At 39.5% G+C, this 22494-nt stretch overlaps 1 protein-coding gene and 1 long non-coding RNA gene across 7 annotated transcripts in view; both read left to right on the top strand.

Moving 5' to 3' along the window:
- The window catches only part of auts2a (activator of transcription and developmental regulator AUTS2 a), a 346002-nt gene extending 341429 nt beyond the window's left edge, over positions 1 to 4573 (top strand). For 2 of the 6 annotated variants that reach the window (XM_082157789.1, XM_082157790.1), the window contains exons 18-19: positions 1054 to 1303; positions 1530 to 4572. In XM_082157789.1, the coding sequence (XP_082013915.1) occupies positions 1054 to 1303; positions 1530 to 2748 (1469 nt within the window). In that variant the 3' untranslated portion in view covers positions 2749 to 4572. Of the gene's footprint in view, positions 1 to 1053; positions 1304 to 1529 lie in introns of all 6 variants that reach the window. The other 4 variants (XM_082157788.1, XM_082157787.1, XM_082157791.1 and 1 more) reach the window with 3 other exon arrangements.
- A 15688-nt stretch (positions 4574 to 20261) lies between these two features.
- LOC309489195 lies at positions 20262 to 22187 on the top strand. Its single transcript, XR_014202362.1, has 2 exons — positions 20262 to 21691; positions 21767 to 22187. It is a non-coding gene; the product is annotated as an uncharacterized lncRNA (long non-coding RNA).
- The last annotated feature ends 307 nt before the right edge of the window (positions 22188 to 22494 follow it).

Below are 22494 nucleotides of genomic sequence, written 5' to 3'. Positions count from 1 at the left end.
TTTCTTTCTTTTTGCTTTATCGAAAACATACCAAACCGTAACACATGTGTATCGTATTGAACCGAACCGTGAATTTTGTTACACCCCTAGTGGTAAGTGATAAATTACACTGGATAAAATAGCTCCACTTGTCTTGTACAAATGGTGTAATTTTGCTGCAGGTAGGCTAGAAAAAATATGTTTATGTTAGCTACCTCCCTGACGGCAAATGCTGCTTGTAACAAACAGTTAGTGCAACTTTTTTTCGAACGGACGGAATATGGTTACATATTATAATATGTTTTTTATTGGGGGGGGGGCCTCCATGTCCATTTTGCTTGGGGCCCCCAAATTCCTTCAAACGGCCCTGTCAAACACAGCGTGAAAATAAAGGCATTAAATGGGTAAATTTGACCTGCTGGTGGTTTTAGGTATAAATGCCCCGTTTTTAATCCGGTTTTATCATTTACAATCCCCTGTTAAAAATTGTTTAAAATTTTTTATTAAAAGTCAATGACTGGGAGACTTGGATATTTTATTGACAATCTACATTTGAACGTCTACGTGGCAGTTGTAGTGTTAAAACCACTTCATCTCAAATCAATATCTCTTGTCCCCATAATTATTTATGTGGTGAAATACCATGTAATAAGTGGTATGACTGTACTGTATCCCTTAAATGTCCATCTAGTTTGAACTTGCCGCTTGCTAGCAGCTGCTTTCACCGCGGAAGCTTTTCATTTGCGTTTAAAGAGCTAATAAAATATTTTGACTCGTCTCGGATCAATATTTCATGTCAAATTATTTACTTATGTGGCAAGTAGCCATGTAATTAAGCGGGATTATGTGCATCCAGCCGGTTGTTATCGCAGAGTAAACCCCTTCCTGATCACCCTGTCTGGGTTTATTCTGCAATAACAACCGGCTGGATGTACATTATCCCTTAATTAACACAACTAATTGTAGGTTAAAAGGTCATTACAACTGTAATTATCTGATATCAAAGATTACTATTTGCATGAAATAGAGATCAACATAAATAAAATTTCACCATGTTGTTTTTCCATCTACCAGCACCAAACTCTGTATTTGGTCACAAAGATGCACCCAGTGCACAACAGCACTTCAGCGGACCCCACGAGCCATGGAACAGACTCCACCGCACTCCGCCGTCCTTCCCCACCCCACCTCCCTGGCTCAAACCAGGAGACTCAGAACGCAGCGCATCAGTCAGCTCACATGAGAGAGAACGAGAAAGGGACAGGGAAAGAGAACGTGACCTGGAGAAGAGGGATTCATCAGTCAATAAGGATGATAAAGAACGGTGTGTAGAGCTGTGTGAATGATATTAACACAAGAATCACGTAATATTATTTGTCAAAGCTTGGAAGAGTTTTTCTTTAAGTATGTATTACAATCAGCTGGTCATTATTGCAGAATAAACAGGAGGTGATCGGAGGTCTTGTGTCACCCTGAAGAGAGGTTTATTGTACATTAATGAACAGTAGACTGTTGATTATCCAAACAATAATGGTCCATTTCACCTCTAGGGAACCTGCTGAGAAGAGGCACCAGAATCACCAATCCCCGATTCCTGTTAACCCTCTCACTCTGTTGGGTCACACTCGGTCATCTGAGCCCTCACGGAACCACATCTCTTCCAGCGAGCCTCGGGACAAGGACAAGCCCAAAGATCGCGAGAGAGAACGAGAGCACTCAGACTGGAAAGACTCCAACACAGATGAGCACAAGGGGAAGGAGAATCACCACAGTGACAAGGACATTTCTGTCATCCACGATGGCCGAGTTTCTGAAGACAAGCCGGCCAATCGGGTTACAGCGTCACCCTACATGCGGCCAGGCGGCGTAGATCGGGTGAACGGCGGGTTGACTCGAGATGTTCTGGAGAAGAAGGCTGAGATCACCTATGAGAAGAAAAACAGTGAGGTGAAGGTGAAAGAAGAGAGGAAAGAGGAACAGGACGGTCCCACGGAAAGAACACCAGAGCAAAGATCCACGCCACAAGCACCTCATCCTCCCGCTGCTCTCCACCCTCCATCTTCAATGCCGGTACCCATGGGCATGGCCAGCATGCATCCCATAAACAGTATCAGTAGTCTGGAGAGGACTCGTATGGTGGCCCCCTTTATGGGTATCAGTCCCATCCCAGGGGCGGAGAGGTTTCCCTATCCCACCTTTCATTGGGATCCCATGAGGGACCCTTACCGGGGACTCGACATCCACCGGAGGGATCCATTAGCTCGGGATCTGCTACTACGGAATGACCCTCTGCACCGGTTAGCAGCGCCGCGGCTGTATGATGCAGAGCGCTCATACCGAGACCGTGAGCCTCATGACTTTAACCGAGACCACCCTCACGGACTGACCTTGGAACAGCGGCGAGAACAAGAGCGGGCACACCTAGAAGAGAGGGAACGTCTGCACATGCTCCGAGAGGACTATGAGCAGGGACGTCTGCACCCCATGCATCACCCCGCTTTAGATGGACATCTCCCTCACCCTGGTCTCATGGCCCCCGGACTTCCCAGCATGCACTACCCCCGTGTTAGCCCCTCCTCTGCTGTGGCTGCTGCCGCCCAGAATGGAATCCTCAACAAACCCCCCCCCACCGCATCACTCAGTGCCCCACCCCCTCTTATCCCAACGCTGGGAGCACGTTCCACGTCTCCCAGACGGACTACCCCACTTGGCACTGACATTAGAGACAGACCCCCTTCACACACACACAAAGACATCGAGGCACGGTGAGACCCCCTGATGAACTAATGGAACTCAGAAGCAAGCACTTGAGGCTGTATTATATCGGTGTATAGATTGTGCATTACTGATTTTTGTGTGTGTTGCGTTTTTGTTTTTGTACAAAAGACTGAGATTTTTTCATGCTCTTTTATCCTGTTCGCTCCTGCGTTGGTGTGTATTCTTAAACATATACAGTACACTGATCTTGAGCAAGTGGACAAATGTTAGATCTCCATCATGGAAAAGATGGTTTTGGAATGTACAGGTACCTCAATACATTGACAAAAGGCAAAACTATGTAGATATGTGCAAAGTCTGTGTTTTCTCCCCTTGAGGGAAAACAATGTAAGGTACAAATATGCAAATGGGTGTTATGAAAGCTTTACTTTGAAATGCTGTACATAGTGGGCAGTGATCAAAAGGAGAGCGAGTGCACCGGCTCTGGTTTTAGTTTAATGCTGCATATTAATGGTTTTGAAGGATCATATTGTCCAAGAGACCACATCCCTTCTTTCAACTATGCAACTCATGCGTGGGCTCTCTCTGTATCACGTTTTCTCTCTCCTAGAGGACTACCCGTCTCTACTGAACCCTCACATTCTCCTTTCAAAGCAACAGTACATGCTTACACATGACTTACAAGATTGTTCTTAGATGGGGATTTTCAGCAATGAGTATTACTCACACTGAAGCTCAATCTGACAAGCATATTCCCTAACTCTTGATCCAAAAACAAGCTTTTGTTCGTCAAGATAGAAAGAAAAATAAATAATAATACAAATCTGTGTTGACAATCCTTACAAATACACAAATGTTTCAGGAACCTAACAAAACTTAAATTCGCTGAATTACCTCTAAATCAAAAGACTGTGCAAACATGACAACACAACCCTTCATGTCACCAGATGTTTGAGGACAGAAAGCAGGACAATTCCCTATTGGTCTAACTGTGTATTAAAATATTATGTATCTACACAATGATAAAGTGAGTTGTAAGCTATGGAAGTTTGTTTTTAATGAGCAGAGATCTATTTTAGTAGTCCATGGGAGGGATAGTTGTGCGCTTTTAAACTCTGTGAAATTCAGATGTTGTGCAGTGCTTTTTTTTTCTTTCTTTTTTTAATTTTCTCTACTTTTTTGTTTTCTTAAAATCAAACAATAAAATGTCCACTGAAGCAGTAGTGGGTAGTCAATACGTATTGCAAAGAGATTGTAAGAAATTTTTGCTGTTTATCATGTACGTAAAAAAGTCCTTTCTAGATCATGTACAAAAAAAGGGTGAGGCGACAGCATGCTCCTCAGTTAAACTTGTGTTATGTAAATTGTGCCATGTTATTAAAAAATGTGAACTAATTTTGTCCTAAAGTTTCTGTTTCTCAATACTTCCCATCATAAAAAGTGCACATACATGAAAGATTGAGATTTAAGAACTGTTATACTTAGAATCAATACACCTAAGCCAAATCTGATAGCAGAATTTAGAGCAAGCACTAGTTATTACTTGTTTAGGATTATAAGTGCTTTTACTTTTCTGAACCAATTGATTGGCAGCTCAAGTAGCTACTTTTGCCTGAAAAAATATATATATATTTCTTTCTTTTGTGTGCATTTGGCTACCTACCAACACATAAGGAAACTGTAAAAAGCATGTTATACACAGCACACGGAACGAGCATGAGAGCGTTTCTGCACTGAACACTGCGATGAGTTTAACAACACTTGCAGCGCTGATTACAGTTTATTGGCCAGTTTTACAAACAGCCAGCGCAAACCCTCTTTTGATGTAAAAAAAGAAAAGAAAAAGGTATTGTAAGGATTTACTGTAGACAGGCAGTGAAAAATTAGCGCTGAAAAGGCGTGGACAGTTGTTTTTTGTGGCTGACCTTATAATTGGCTATATGCATTTGTAGGAGTTTTCCTTTCAGAGGCTAAATTTATGGGAAGAGAGTATTTAAATAAATCACGCAAGGTGATTTACTAAGGTTTGCGCTCGTCATTTCGGTGGTGTTTGCGCCATTACCGCCCATTAAAAAAAACGTCTTAAATCGGATGCTAATGTGTGCTGCTCTTGTTGGTCATTATGGAAATGGTCTGGCTGCATCTGTGTTCTTTAATTTGCGTGTCGTCAGTAGATCACTCGCAGAACTTTACACTCCATCCCATCAGTGCTTGTTTGGAATAATTTGCCCTGTTAATCAGTAAATCTGGCCCTATCTATATCCAGACCTGAGTGAGCGTGTTTCAAGTTTTTATGGACATATTTCCTGTACTCTTTAACAAATGATGAAATTAAAACGTAAACAACAGTTTTGAAATTTTAAAGTTGTACAATAAAATAAAATAAAAATTATTGAATAGTAGGCTACGGTGGCCGAGAGAGCTCAACGCGCTGCAACTGGAGAAAGCACATGCAAATAGAAAAAAAACACATACAAATAGAAAAAAAACATGCAAATAGAAAAAAAAAAAAACATGCAAATAGATAAAAAAAATTAAGAAAACATCATCAGTTTCGCAACACAACCAAATACAGAAACGCACAGCAAAAGTTCACAACACAACCAAGTAAAAAACGCGCTGCAAATAACACAGACCACAATAGAAATGTTTCCAGGGGAACCAAATAAGTGACTAACCCGGCTGGGACGTGCTTACCATGCATACAGCTCAAAAGTCTATTTTATTTTATTTTATTTCTTTTAACTTTTTTGTTGTTGTTGTTGTTGTTGTTGTTGTTGTTGTTGTTGTTGTTGTTGTTGTTGTTGTTGTTGTTGAAAAACATACAGAGATGACATCTTTATGACATACAACTTGTATACAATATACAAAATGTATGAACAATGTTCAATGTCGTCAGAATACAAATTAATGAGAAAAGGACAATGAGCTAAAAACTAAAATAAATAAAAAAGATAGAGAATTTTTCTATACGAGAAATATTAATCTATACATCAGTTACACTGTACACATTTTTTCATGTTATGTTTAAATTTTCATAAAGAAAAGTTTCATAAGAAATGTTAGGTAATGTAGGGTCCAGCGTTTTAAAGTTGAGACACTCACACACAGATATATAATGCATATTTTAAAAGTTTTTTTGTAAAAAAAAAAAAAATATATATATATATATATATATTAGGGGTGGGGGAAAAAATCGATTCTTCGATGCATCGCGATGCGGACGTGGACGATTCTGAATCGATTCACAAATGTCAAAAAATCGATTTTCAAAAAAAAAATTTTTATTTTTTTGTCTAATAACGTAATATTGACGGAACGCAAAAGGCGGACGTGCAGTGGGCGGACTATAAGCGGACGTGCAGTGCGCGGACAGTCTGTGGCGTGCACATAACAGAGACGCGCACATACATAACAGACTCATGATGGCTGAGCGCCAAATTCGAACGGCACCTTCTTCGTTAAAAGCTAACGTATGTAAAATTGGCAATTTCATTGTTGCCTATTTAGTATTTTTGTATGAGAGCTGCTTTCTGTATTGTTTAGTTTTCACATCAGTACACTGTGTAAACCGATCTGTTATACGTACGTTATACTGCAATATGTGCAATTTCAGTCACAAAAAGTTACATTTTGACTGTGCTCTCTGCAGATGTTCATTCACTTTTTTTGTATAAGCTGTTTTTGATTGTAGTATACAGCAAACATTTCAAGTCATAACTCTTTATTATTTAGTTGTGTATAAGAGTGGCTTTGTATGTAACTAATTGAAGCTACAGTAAGTTGTTCAAAAATGTTCATTTTGTCTTCTTAATGATTAAATTGGACAATTTTCTTCTAGAAAGACAAGGTGTTCAGGTGGAGAAAAAACTTTTTCTTTACCTTGACATGTTTCGACTGCAACCTGCAGTCTTCTTCCACCTGAACACCTTGTCTTTCTAGAAGAAAATTGTCCAATTTCTACAGTATGTTGGTTCTGATCTACTTCCTAAAGGAAATAAGCCTTTCATTTATTTGTTATTGTTTAGTTCAACTTGATGAGTCACAACACAATGTGATGTATTCATTTCTGTGTTCTACAGAACATAAGCTACATACAAATAATTCTGAAGTTATAACTACACGACACAGAAAGTGCTTTGAGTTGTTGTTACTCAATAAAAGAGTTAAGTAATTCAGCAGCTGACTTTTTTTAATACTGCAATCACTTTGTAGTGTATTTTCGTTTACTGTTGTGAAATGGAAAATCAATAATCGCTAATCGAGAATCGTTAATAATCGAAAATCGACTGTAATCGAATCGGGACTTCAATAATCGTAATCGAATCGAATCGGGAAATCAGACAGATTAACCACCCCTAATATATATATATATAAATTTGCAACAGTTATGTTAACAGCATTATATTTCTGTCGTAAGAACAGCTATTCTGCTGATGGACACCGTGCTTCGTTGTCATGGGAACATCCCAGGTGAAAATAATGAGGAAATTACGTTGCCTTTCGTTGCTCCCTTCATTAAGTGCGTTCCAAACGGCTACATAATGCCACACTAGTGCCCTGCTCACTCCAAAGTCCCACTTCAAGGGCTCTGCCGTCTGCCCTTCAAAGGGAGGAGGGCATAGGGATGCTCACGAGCAATAAGCATAGATAGTATATAAACTGGACACAGCGACCCCATAGGTTTCAACGGAAAAAAGTGAAGTCAATTAGAAGCTCTCTTCCTGATGGCTGAGCGTAGCCTACTGCGCAGACTCAAACTGAGCTTGACGACGTAGATGTGACGTGAGCAACCTGTCTGTCTTCTAGTAGCTGTGCCAAGAGAAATCTGAATCATTCCCTTCCGAAACTTGCAGAGACGGAGAGTGTGAGTAGGATCTGTCCATGAGCTAGGAGCAGGAGAAACTTTTGCTAAGTATTCTGATGAATTATTTTGTCATTTTGCCTCCACATCCCCCGATTGCCCGCGAGCTTCTCCTCCTGTCCATACGGGAATTCTCTACTGTGCGACAGAGAGTCGCGTTGTTATGACGCAATCGTTAGCCTATTTTTACAAAAACTGTTTCTACGGGGCCATAACGTAAGATACAAGGTAATGGAGCCTTTTATACATTTTCGTGTTTCTTTAGAAATAAATAATAGACAAATGGAGTCTTTAAACGCCTCAGATGTAAAGTTATTCGCTGTCAAAGTGACACCAAAATGAATGGGAGTCAATGGAATGCTAACAGCAGGTAGGGGTCCGCTAATCAATGGCGGCGCCCGGGGAAGCTTCAATGTTTTCCGAAACACTGCCCCCCTGGCAATAAGCACGTCCCAGCCGGGTTCGTCACTTATTTGGTTCCCCTGGTGGTCCGTTGTGAGTGGTGGTCCACCACTTATTTCCGTTGTGGTCTATGCTATTTGCAGCACGTTTCTGTATTTGGTTGTGTTGTGAACTTTTGCAGCGCGTTTCTGTATTTGGTTGTGTTATTTGGAGCACACGTGTGTTGTGAAACTGATGAAGATGTTTTCTTAATTTGCGGATGTTTTTTTTTTTCTATTTGCATGTGTGTTTTTTTTCTATTTGCATGTGTTTTTTCTATTTGCATGTGTTTTCTGTTGAGCTCTCTCGGCCACGGTAGAATAGTCCTACTCAATTTCTGTCATATCAAACTGGTGATTATGATTAATCTTACAGTAATGTCAATTGTTTTCTAATCTCAAGTATTTTGGTGAATCTTGAAATTATACTAGATGGGTCCTGGAATGGAAAAGTTTTGGAAATTAAATCGTTCAACACCTAAATTACAGCCTTGAATCCATTATTCAACTCGGTCGCACAGAACGGCTCGCAGAAGAGAAGATGGTGTAAGGACAAGCTGCTAAGTCTAAATATCTGAGGTCATTGGTACACTCTAAAAAAAAAAAAAAAACACACTGGGTTAAAAACAACCCAATGGCTGGGTTAATGACAGAACCCAATGTCAGAACAACCCAATGACAGAACACATGTTGGGTTAATTTTAGCCAGCAAATTGGGTTAATTTAACACAGTATAATCGTTTATTCATTATCTACTAATACTAGCATATTTTTTTACTTCATGAATTAATGTTTACAGATTAACTTAATCCTCTAAACTAAAAAATATACTCCACACAACCACTGGTTTGCATAATTCCTTTATTTTCAATTATATTTTACAGTATAGCATATTTTATATAGTTTTAATATATTGCCTACATTTAAGCTCGTTTAACAAATATTAGAAGTAAAAAAAAATTAACATAGAAGTAATTAAAGTGTCAGTCTCTTGTCTGTTTCCACCGTAACTGCGCTGGATCTCGTGCCGGAGCATGTGTCATGTTCAGTGATGGGAATAACGGCGTTATAAATAAACGGTGTTACTAACGGCGTTATTTTTTTCAGTAACGAATAATCAAACGAATTACTGTTTCCCTCTACCCTGGTAAACCAGAGTTCTCGCGAGAGCACAAGTTGAATTTGCTCAGCGAGTTACTCTGGTGTCGAGTAACAATGCTCATTAAATATGCCCCTTGATCTGATCTGCACCAATCACATCCGGTTATCTGATAAAGGCGGGTCAGAAGCGAGATGACGACAGCGCTGTGACGTCGAAGTCATTAGTAAACATTGCAAGATGCTTATGGATGAACACCAGTTGTTTAAAACGGCTTTGGCCGCTACAATGAACGAGTTAGACTTGGCTTTTTATCTAAAACAGGAACAGAAGACGCCGCTCGAATCGTTCCTTTGCAAGAAGGACGTTTTTGCTGTTTTGCAGACCGGATACAGTAAGAGTATAATCTACCAGTTAGCTCCGCTGGTAGCTTAAGCGTATGGGGTTTATTGTTGTGATTGGTCGTAGTGTTATCCTATTCGGTTGCTAAGTCGTGACGTAACCACTCTCCGATAATACTCTTTCCGGGTCCAAAGTCCAGGTCCTCTCTACCTACCTACCGCTTTCGCTAGTGTTTTGGTTATTATTGAGTGTTTTTACAATGCCGCAGTGCTGTGTCCCGTGTCCCGAGCTAACTCACTTCAACCTCGTAAATCTTCTTTTTCATTGATGCCTGGACTCTACCCTTAATTATACCACCTGAGTGATGAGCTACACTAACCACTCTGTTGGTGTTAAAGGAATTTAAACCCTTTTTGACCGCCAAAGGTGCCGCACTAAGAAGGACGTAATCGTAAATAAATGTACAGGTTCCACCATTGTTATTTCTGGACGAGAGGAGCGCTTGGACCCGGAAAAGGCTAAACGTCACGCGTGACGTCAGACTTAACAATCGGATTGCGTGCAGTGAGATTTTCAAATGCATGCTTGGTGCCGCCCCTCGAGCTGGGCGATTTTCATTAGTCGACGCCAGACCATTAATCTTTTAGATTTAGGTCTGGATTTCCAGGCTAGTTTCCCCCGTTACTGACAATTAAAATGTGGTGTTACTATAAATTGAGCTCACTGAAGCCGTTTTCATCGGAGTAGGCTCTCTATATGGACCTGCAAAGTTTTTTCTCTGGTGTGTTGTGTGTGTGTATGAGGCGGCGGACGCGAAAAAATGTTTCCCAGGATGGTAGGGGAAGACTCATGAATATTCATTAGGGAAGTCATCCCTGATTGGTCTTAACCCCAGTGACAGGTAGGTTTAGGGGCGGGGTTAGGGTAGGTCATCAGACCCCCAGTGGCGGGTAGGTTTAGGGGTGGGGTTAGGGGTAGGTCATCAGACCAATCAGGGATGACTTCCCTAATGAATATTCATGAGTCTTCCCCTACCATCCTGGGAAAAAAAATATCGCGCGCCGGACTGGACAAAACCGAAGCGAACGCCGCGAGCGAGCGTGTGTGCGAGAGCGCGCTCGACAGTGCACGAGAGACACCGAGTGTGTCTGAGAGCGAGCGACATTGCGCGCATTATATCGCTTGTTTATAAATAAATTACACATTTCAGCATTAGAATATTCTCTGTAGCCTATTGGTATCATCTGCAACGTTTTGGTTATATACAAATAAAATATTTAAAAAAAACCTGCAGGGAACGATCTAAGGTTCTGTTTAGGTTATACAAATTATAACATAACGTTCTGGGAACGTTTTCTTTAGGTTATAAAATAAACCACCAAAATAACCTTCAGGGAACTCTCTCAGAAAACACCTTTGTTTGACTGGTTGTGAACACATGCGGCAAACACGCCTAGAATTTGTCTGAAATAACCTCTGATGATGACGTTCTCTGTAGGTTATACAAATAAAACACAAAAATTAGATTTTTTTAATTATTATTATTTATTTTTGGTACATTGTTCAGTATTATAATGAGAGCACTTCTTGTTAAACTTTACTTTTGCAAGGAAGAAAATACTTCAAGTAGGCTACTGTCAAATGTACTGTGGTACATTTCTTAAGAAGAAGAATTTATTTTTAGACTTATTTGCTGGCCAGTTGTGGTCTGTGCAATAAATATTAAATGTTCTAAACCATCTAGCCTATTGTGTTTTATTTTTCCACTATAGTAATGATATTTACAATAATATATCGAATTTAATAGGTGTCACTTACATTGTCCCACAGCAACATTAAAATAGTGTAGATTAGTGTACAATGTTTCATAATAACAATTCATTCTATTTAGTGTCCATTTCATTCATTTAATATATTGGGAATCCAAGTTATTTGACAAATTCATTATTATTATTATTATTATTTTAAAGTAACTCAATAGTTACTTTCACTGGTAAGTTACTTTTATAATGATGTAATTCAGTGACTAACTCAGTTACTGTGTTACTGTGGTGTGATTTTGAGCCCATTTCATTTCAAACTTGTAAAGGTATTACTGAACATCTGAGACCAACATCCTGTCCTCAAGATATTGTTCCATCTAGATTCCTAAAAACAAATCTTTGACTATTTTGACCCTGCTCTTTGTGAGAAGTAACTAGTAACATTACTTTTTGAAAGTAACATGCCCAACACTGGTCATGTTCAGCGGGGGAACTCGGTACCCGAAATATGCTGTGTCTCACTCCATAACATGTCCATAAACAATCAGTGTACATTTCTGAGAACATATTTTAACACCCTAAGTAATTATATTCTGTCCAATGTCCTGTCCTCAAGATATTGTTCCATCTAGATTCCTAAAAACAAATCTTTGACAATTTTGGCCCTGCTTTCACCGGAATAGTCCCTGACTTTATAAAACTTTCTTCACTGCTAAAGAGGTCCAATCTTGATTTTACTAACTTTACTCATTTTAGACCCATGTCTAATCTGCCATAAAACTTTTTTTTTTTTTTTACTCTTGAAAAAGTTGTGCTAACCCAGCTACAGTCTTATCTGAAGTCAAACAGTATTTTTTGAAAAGTTTTAAATCTCACCACAGCACTGAAACTGCTCTTTTAAAAGTCTTAAATGACATTTTATTGGAAAAAGATGAAAGGAATACTGTTGCTTTGGTGCTTTTAGATTTAAGCTCTGCTTTTGATGTGGTTGACCACAATATTCTTATATCCAGGTTGGAGTGTTATGTTGGACTGTTTTTAAATGTTTTTTTTCTTCTTCTTTTTTTTTGGCAAACAAAAAAGTTCAATGTTTCTATTGACCAATATAGGCTACTCCCCATGTCCTCTTGCATGTGGTGTATGCTACCCCATGGATCAATTCTTGCTCCAATTCTATTTTCATTATATATGTTATACACCACCACCATCACCACCTTCTCCGGAAAGGACACCACCGTCTCCGGCACGGACACCAAAGTCTCCGGAACATACACAAACGTCTCCGGAGCGGACACAAACGTCTCCGGCGCGGACACCAAAGTCTCCGGCACGGACACCACTGTCTCCGGAAAGGACACCACCGTCTCCGTCTCCGGAAAGGACACCACCGTCTCCGGCATGGACACCAATGTCTCCGGCACGGACACCACCATCTCCGGAAAGGACACCACCATCTTCGGCACGGACACCAAAGTCTCCGGAACAGACTCCAACGTCTCCGGAAAGGACACCACCATCTCCGGCACAGACACCACCGTCTCCGGCACGGACACCAAAGTCTCCGGAACATACACAAACATCTCCGGCACGGACACCACCGTCTCCGGAACAGACATAAACATCTCCGGCACGGACACCAAAGTCTCCGGAACGGACACCAACGTCTCCAAAACGGACATCAACGTCTCGAGAACGGACATCAACGACTCCGGCACGGACACCACCGTCTCCAGAAAGGACACCACCGGCACGGACACCAAAGTCTCCGGAACATACACAAATGTCTCTGGCACGTCGCCGCCGTCTCTGGCAAGGACACCACCATCTCCGGCACGGACACTTTTCGGGCACATCAACTATTAAATTTGAATGGCAGCCTATGGTGACTTCAAAGCGTTTTGACTTCAAAGAAGCAAATCAATGCGGTGGTTGAACTTTTTCCATCCATGACATTAAACGAAAATCAACTGGCGATCAAAATTAACTGTTTTTAATCCAATCCAAACAGATTTATATTTTAGAGCATTAGTACGGTGGCCGAGAGAGCTCAAAGCACAGCAACTGAAGAAAACACATGCAAATAGAAAGAAACACCCGCAAACACGGGCGTCGTAAAGGGGGGGTAAAGGGTACCGAGTACCCAGGGCCCGAGGCAGGGGGGGGCCCTTAGAAGTCAGTTTTCTATACATACATATATATGCACTAACATTTGTATAGCATTTATGTACAAATAAAAAAGTTCCTGTGCAAAACTAAACTTGTAGTTAGGCACTGGTTTGGTATAAAACAAAGTCATTTTCATGCTGTGCAGGGCCCCACCACCCCTCTCGAATCAATGTAAATGGTACGACCCGCAGTTCAGGTGCTTCGGACCTGCGGTCGGTGAATCAGTTGATGAGACAGGAGCTGGAGTGAGCCGTGATAGGAACTAGGAAGACTGGGGAAGAGTCATGTCTTTCCTTAAGAAAGGAAAATCAGGGGCTCAAAAACGAAAAGAAAAGAAGATTAAAGAGAGAAAGGCAAATGAGGGCAAGCAGTTGCTCACTCAGTTTTTTGAAAAGAAAGGTGAGCTCCAAATGCATCATCGAGCATTGACATTGTTTTAACATAAATATCTACTCCAGGTAGAATAGCATACATTTATGTTCGTACTCTATTTGAATTATATATCAATACTTTATAGTATCACAACCTACATAGCGAGCAAACAATGTTTCTGGGTAAATAACGGAGTGAGAAGCAGACGGAGGCGGAGCTGGGAGCTCAACACACTGCCACTCCAGGCAGCTGCGCAGCTTGTCTCCTCTTCTGCTGCAGTTCTCCCCAGAGTCAGAAGTTTACATGAAAACACTGTATATTTCCCTCCATTGTCAAAATCTAACACCCGCGAAGACACAGATCGTTAGCGCCGATTTTACCGCAATGTTATGCAAATTAGTTCGCGCACGCTCTTACATTAAGTACAGGATTGTTCTCAGTTTAATGCACATCTTAATGATTGAAAATGACTTATTTTAAAAACGTAATTCAAAGACTGAATGTCTAGTTTGGCGGTTAGTGTACCCTGTGATTCTATAGTCTGCATTTATTTTAAACAGACAAATAATCATCAATTATCTTGTACTTTTGACAATAAAACAAAAATATATTAATCAGAGTGTGGCTTATTTTGTTTAAATTTTAAGTGTTTTTATGATAAAAATGCAATACCCCACCCATTGGTATCACTATGGTATTTGGTACGGGGGCCCAGCAAGATGGTTTGTACCCAGGGCCCAAAATTTGGTGCTACGCCCCTGCCCGCAAATTAAGAAAACATCTTCCTCAGTTTCACAACACACGTGTGCTCCAAATAACACAACCAAATACAGAAACGCGCTGCAAAAGTTCACAACACAACCAAATACAGAAACGCGCTGCAAAAGTTCACAACACAACCAAATACAGAAACGCGCTGCAAAAGTTCACAACACAACCAAATACAGAAACGCGCTGCAAATAGCATAGACCACAGCCGGGTTCGTCACTTATTTGGTTCCCATGGAAACATTTCCGTTGTGGTCTGTTTTATTTGCAGCGCGTTTCTGTACTTGGTTGTGTTGTTAACTTTTGCAGCGCGTTTCTGTATTTGGTTGTGTTGTGAGTATTTGGAACACACGTGTGTTGTGAAACTGATGAAGAGGTTTTCTTCATTTGTGGGTGTTTTTTTCTATTTGCATGTTTTTTTTTCTATTTTCATGTGCTTTCTTCAGTTGAGCTCTCACGGCCACCGTACATGTCCTTCGTACATGTCCTTCGACCCTGCATGTCATTATGTCATTCCATAAACAGAAAAGTAAAAATTAAATTAATTAATTTGAAAGCATTTAAAGCGACCTCAGAGATAGCTTTTCCTTACTCAACGGGTAAGATATTTTATTGAACTGAGGGATAGCCATGCCACCTGCTCAGGTGACATATTTTTATATTTCAACGTGTGCACAATCACATGTGCCTGGAACTACATTCATCCGCGCAGTGGCAGAACCGAAGCACAACCAAGATTTTTTATTATTTTTATTTTATTTTATTTTTTTACCGCTAGAGGGCCAAAAGTTACATTGTGTTTTAATAGTATGGCTTTCAAAAACTACTATTGCTACTACTACTGTCTGATACTCCGCGTATTTTTACCCCAAAATAAAAATTATATCATAATTTACTCACCCTCAAGTTGTTCCTACCTGTATGAATGTCTGCTGAATCTGTCTTCGATGAGGCCCATTATCAACTGGTAGCCTACAATCTTCAAAATCTTTTCTGTAGCCTATTATGTTCAGCAAAAGAAACGCTTTTTTTCCAATCCGCTTTGAGCACCTGTCACCACTAGATGGCAGCAACGCTCCTTCGTTAAATCTGAACACGTCATTGATAGTTCTGGCAACATAACCAGCTAGAGCAGGTATATTATAGACTAGAGGAACAGGTGCAGCGGAGGGAAGAAAAAAAGAAAGAAAAAAGGTGCAGCGGAGGGCGTGGTACACACACAGCTCTTACATCGACTCATCGTGCTCGCTCTGTCATCTGAGAAGGTTCATGAGCCGGTCAGTCTGGTTAATGAGTAGTCACCCACAGTCATGCAAACAATGAATGCTGTCAAACAGGAAAAACCCTTGAAGACCAAAACGCAAGAGAGACAGTGAGGAGGAAATATTAAATTCTGTGAATTCGAACGAAACAGACCAGATCCTGATTCATGCTACATCCGTGTTCCACCACAAATTGCGTAACATCTTATTTGCATTAATTTCAGTCATTTAGGGTTACAATTCTAATCCATGAGATGCAGCAGCAAATAAAACTGCATTTCAAGCACTGAGTGACACATGAAAGAACCATCAATCAAGCACTGAATAACATCTTCAGTTCCTCCGGCTGCACTGCAAATCTAAAACATCCTCTGTTAAGATGCTAAAGAAATCTCCTGAGTGCATCAATACAACCATGAAGAGGATTAGTTACAAATAATCTCATATGCATCCATAACATATTCATGCACACAAAATCCTTGTCTATTTCTGGTTACACATAGGCTACTTCTCATTGTTCAATATTCCAGTTAAATCTATATTGTGTAAGGATGAATGAAAGAGACAAAGAAATATAATCTTAAAAATGCACTGCCTCCAAACCCCTTTTGCAAGAACATTTCTATTCAAATTATTAAGGTAATTGAACACCTACAGAATAACATTCCAATAGGAAAGAAAGAGTTCCTCAAAGGAATTGAAGCCTTGTTCTGTGCACCAGCCACATGTCCTTGATTCCTGTGAACAGACTGAAATAAGCCAGAGCACTGATAAGACAAAAACAGCTGCTTTAGCTCCAAACAAGCAAGATTCAACAGTTCAGCCGTATAAATAACATGTTCACAGTGCAATGTAATATTTATGACATGCACTGAAATACCACATTTGAACTGTTTTAAACTCATGCTATGGATTCTGTTATCAGAGAGAGCGTGACCTTCTCTTCAGTCTGACTGCATTAATATTAATGCATGTTGAGCTTATCAGAGTGAAACTCATCTATTCGTAACATACCAAAACCAGTGCATGATGTGTCAAGATAAGGGAATTTTTTTCTTTTTCTTTTTTCAAAAGTCAATTTCTGATGCATTTCATGGATCAGTCTGGGGTGTGATTACTTGAAAAAGCTCCATCCGTCAAACATGACTAAATGCGAAAGAGTAAAAAAAGTGCTTGTCTTCACAACAATTAAAATGTGTTATTGTGGATTTGGCATTAGATTAACATTATGGACAAAAATAAAGACATAATCACACTGTAAATGATTGGTTGGTTTAACTTAAAGTAAGTGGCCTAACCTTTGTAAAGCTGCTTTGAAACGATAAATATTGTGAAAAGCGCTATACTGTATATATATTTTTACAATAGAAAACAAAAAGGGAATGGTTTAATATAGAGGGCAGATTATTGTCAATCTAGACAATTACAGTAATGTATCTATATTCTAAATGAATTAATTTGATCTGGTTAAAATGGTTTGAAATAAAATCAATATTCAGGGTTTGACTTGATAGGCAGTGTAGAATGATAAAGTTGAAATCTTTTTTTAAAGTCCCTAGTGAACTAACATTTATACAAAGGTGAAATAATCTGCTAATAGATTTATTGGCCTTGATGTAGTTAATGAGGGTCTGCAGGGGTTCACTGACATTTTCCTGTTCAGTTTTTCAGATTTTTTGTTTTGTTATTACAATGAAAGGATTGTGCCAAATAACTTAATACATTTTCTCCTGATGAATTGAATCCTTCAAAAATCCCATCAATTTAGATATTTTCAGCACACTTTCTTTGTACAACCATCGGTGGTATTTGATAGCATCATGTTCTGAAGACCCTCAAACCATCCAAGCTAGACCACATCAACCGAACCGTTCTACCAATTATCAGCCCGTCTCTTACTGAAGTGTCTGCCGTCTGACCCCTGGATTGTCTCTCAGAGCCATTGAGATCAATGCTCTGCAGAGGCACAAGCCCGATCAGACCGCAGTTATCTCCCATCACACAGACTCTGAGCCCTGGAGGCCCACTTACACGGGGCATGATGTGTGGGCCCTCGGGGAAGACTCAATCTCTGTTAGAGACAGAGACACTCTAATTGCCTAACTGGATTTAGCCTCCGGTGTGAAATATCTCCAGAGGGGAAATGGAGAAGGAGAGAGACATAAAGAGGGATGGAGAAACAAAAGAGCAAGAGGTGAGAAATGGCTCTACGCAGCTAATTCAGTGGTCCTGACCTCTGCTCTCCTCTGGGAGATCTCATACCACACATATATCCCAGATACACAACAGACACGGCAGCTGTAATGGAGATGACCCCAATATGGCCACAAGAGAGGAAAAAGTACACATTGCATCGACCCTCTAACACCCACAACGAAACCTTACCTGCTTGTTGAAGCCTCTGCTAATCATCTATGTGTGCTGATTGCTTGTAATGGAATCCAGCGGTGCTTCAGACACATGGCAAAATTCATTGCATTCAAAGCTCAGGGTTAAAAAAACACCAATTGTGAGTAAATATTGGCGCCTGGTGAGTGAATAAAACGTTCTAGCCTGGAACTTTATTAAGAGCTGCAAAATAATACATGGTTTAAGTTAATTTCTTTTACGAAAAATATTTGTTGACAACCTTTTTCCCCATGACTAAGACGAAAGTTAGACATCATTAAAACTGTGGCTATGGGGCTGTTTACACGACACCGTTTTCAACTAAAAGCGTAAAACCTTGTATGCGTTTTGGCCGTTCAGTTACACAACAACGGCGTTATAGGTGCCTAAAAACGCAAACTTTGGAAAACAGGTTTTGAAGTCCAAGTTTTTGAAAACAGTCTCAAAAAACGATGACATCATGCACATGCGTATTACATGTTCAGTCTATAGTGTTTCATCCTCTATGGTTTCATCGCATCTAATGGCCTGGCAGCAGAATGCAACAACTTGGGGTTGAGACTCGATAATGTTGCGACTGCACTTGCGCAAACTCGTGATTTGCTAATACTTACTACGTTTTTTTTTTTGTTTTTTTTTCTGACTAAAAATTATTTCACTTAGAAAGGATGTTATAGAAGACTAACTACATGGAAAGTAAAATTGAGGACACAGGCAACTGATTTGACATTAAAAGACACACATTAGAAGTCTTTCCTATATGGTCACGCAATTTTGTATCCTATGGTCTGTATTTTGTCGAGTGCCAGCCATTAACTCCAATTACAGTTTGAGCTCTCACGGTTCTGACATACAAAGCCAGAATCATTACAGATTTCTTTGAACTAGACTGCAGTCAGTCTCAAACTTGGTCACACCTATAAGGCAACACAAGTCATTCACTTTCGTTGAGTTGTTGACCAATCCATTCAATTATTTACAAAAGATATATTTCTAAAATGGATAGTTCTAATTGGACGATGAACCACATTTGAGGCTTTAACGTCCACCTAGCAGTGCTGTATTCCTACTGTATTAATGAGTTAATGATGCATTCATGGCATGTCGTAACCACCATAATTATGAGATGACAACATGACGTTCTACTTAGAGCTGTCCACGTCCTCGGACTCAGAGTTATGCGTTTCTATGGCAACACTGTAAATTGTAATCCAAGTTCTACAAGGACCGTAACGCTTTACGGGAACTCGTAATCTCGTTATTATGGTAATTCCGACATGGTGTGATCACACTTTAATTATGCTCTAACTTCTGAAGTTGTGATGATTATGAGCCTGTCGGGTTCATGTGCTTTGTTGACGGAATAAGAATCATAGAGGACACCAGGTTCATAATTGCCTAATTCTTGGGGAAATCTTATTAAAGCCAAAATGTATTGAAGATATTTAATTTTGAAATGTAGCATCCCATTCATTGACAACCATATAAACATTCACAGCGCTAGATAGTAAGCTTGCTGACGATTCTGGAATTTTGGTCAAATACAGGATATTTTCACTGTGTATATAACACCCTCGGAAAATTATGGACTAATACAGAGTTTCAGTATTAAATATCAATTGAGAAGGCGTTCATGTCCAATTTCCTACTAGGAAACTAGTATTTACCATAATTCTGATTGCACGTGATTCCATCATAAGTTCATACGTTGCTTGGCACCCATAAACAGCCTACAGTTGGGTGCCATTCACACAGAATTCATTTTTGCTTTTAAAACAAGATGCAGGACAAAAAACAAACAAAAAAAACACTAGGTATGAAGTTGAACTTAAAAGTTAACTTGAGGGCTGCATCATGCCATGCAAGAGAAGGGTCAAATGCAGCACAATGGTCAGATTGATGTATGGATAATCAAGTAAACTAAGTTTCTTCAAGTATTTTATGTATGTGTGTGTGTGTGTGTGTGTGTGTGTGTGTGTGTGTGTGTGTGTGTGTGTGTGTGTGTGTGTGTGTGTGTGTGTGTGTGTGTGTGTGTGTGTGTGTATTCTTATGTTTACTTAATAAAAATCAGTACAGATTTCACAGAAAAAAGCCTAGCAAACCATTCCTCTTTTTTTTTTACTCGACTATCTCCTTAAGAATGTCCGAGCTCAAGAATGTAGGTCTAGATTGCACAAAACGGGTAAGAATTTTACACTTACCCTTGAGATCATGTATGTGTCTGTATCCGAAATCTTAAAAACCCTCTGGTACAAGAGCTCTAGAAATGGCCCAGAATGTTTTCTTGAAATGCCAATCAGTAATTATTAGTTATTAATTCTAGAAAACTGCTTGGTTGACTGTACAGTACTTGCTGTAAATGCACTGTTCTGTGAGTTTAATACATAGTTTTGATTAAAACCATATGGACAGGTTGCCCAACTGACTCCACATTCCTTTGTGTGAAGATGTAGGGTAAGCAAACAGAAGCCCAGTATCTGTGTTATCTGCTTCCCAAACATGATGCATTCCAGACAGTGATATGTGGCCTTGTTGTGGGTCATTACCGAACCCAAGCCAATTTATTTAAAATCTAACACAGGCCTAGAATATACCTTCCTATAACATTTTCTTTTCTTCAGGATCAGTGAATTTTTTATTCTTTAGTTAGAGTACTGTCAGTTAAGTCAAAGACTAGAAATGTACTCCAAGAAGACCATAATGTTTTTACCACTATATAAAACAATTTATGAAATGGGTGAAGCAGAGCTTGAGCAAGACCTCCGCCGTTTTAGAGGCTTCTGTTGTTAGGGCTCAGAGCATTACACTTGCAAGATAAATCCTCCCCTCTCACATGCTTCCACTCTCTGTGTACAACCAGATAACGTTACCGTGGAAACATGCAGCATCCAACCAATCAGCAATCAGCATCGTCCCTCCAACCTGCTCCCCATGTGATATGCAAACAATTAATACATTCAGCAAGAAAAATAAGAGTATGTGTATATATGCGAGGTGGGACGTTTACATGTCCTCATCTCACTGACTGCAGGTTCAGCCCAAGGACAAGAGGAAGAGGGGTCTATAAGAATCATGTTCCTATTGTGTGGGATTAATGCCTTGTGTAGATTCAAATCCCATACACAAAAGCAGAGGTGGACATTGAAAATACTCAACCGCACACATCACTGACTCTGGGAGTTAAAATCGGCTCTGGGGAAGCGATTTTCGCTTACATTAACACAATTACTCTTTAATGTGCTTTTGATGGTTTGAGCATGCCGTCTCTGAAATTACCACACATTCACAGTGCAATTATTCTACCCAGAATTGCCTTATTGAAAAATATACTGAGATTCAGCAATTAATGAATTGCTCTGCAGTTAAGTCATGGCTTTTTGGGGTCTGTGATTGGTTACAAATGCCCTTCGATCGATAAACATAACTGCAAGCCATTATGATCATTCAGTTATTGCTATAGAGATTGGTGTTGTAACTAATCATGCTATTGACCACCATTCAAAGCCTGAGAAATTAAAAAGATATTAAAGGTAGCTTGAAGGCCTTCATTATATTAGGGCAAAAAACAAACAATAAAAACATTAAAAATTAAAAGGATATTAAAGGTAGCTTGAAGACCTTCACTGTGTGATGGTAAAAACCAAACAATAAAACATTAAAACAATAGTTAACTTGCGTTCACGCTGCCATAACGTTAAAACAGCACCTTTTAGAAACTGCTATGGTTATTCAGCCTCTTACATAATAATATAATAACTGTATTGTCCTGAGAACCCGACTCAATAACATTACACTGGATGAAATGTACAAGAGACCTTAAGAAGAAATACTCAATAGATTTGCGTTACAAAAAGGATGAAATTTAAATGTTATGTCATACAGTGCATCATTGGTTCTTTAACATCAAATCTAATGTGACATACTTGAATTTAATAGAGCACTGCAGGGATGAGGAATTTTGGTTTGTCAAAACCCAGAAATTAGTTGGCATTTTAAAACTTCCGTTTCATCATCCTGAAGTCAATGGTTTTTTTTAAAATGGGTTTTAGGTTGTCTGGAATAAGGTCTGTGGTGAATACAGGTCAAAATACAGATATGTTCAAGTTTTCTTCTACAACATTAAAAATAAAACCACAAGTGGGGTAATTACTGATGTATTTTAAGATTGTACTTGTCTTGAAATGGGAAAGTGGCTAAATGAGACTACAGAGATTAAGATTAAACATCATCACAGGTAAACTCATCTACTCATTATTCCACTTTTACTGGCTCACTGTGTTTATAATCACACTCTTGAAAACTATTTTAAACTTTCAGGGAAAATATATTAATG

Source organism: Leuciscus leuciscus (genome assembly GCF_965113295.1).
Source record: "Leuciscus leuciscus genome assembly, chromosome: 24".
Taxonomy (NCBI): Eukaryota; Metazoa; Chordata; class Actinopteri; order Cypriniformes; family Leuciscidae; genus Leuciscus; species Leuciscus leuciscus.
This window is presented reverse-complemented; position numbering and strand designations above follow the sequence as displayed.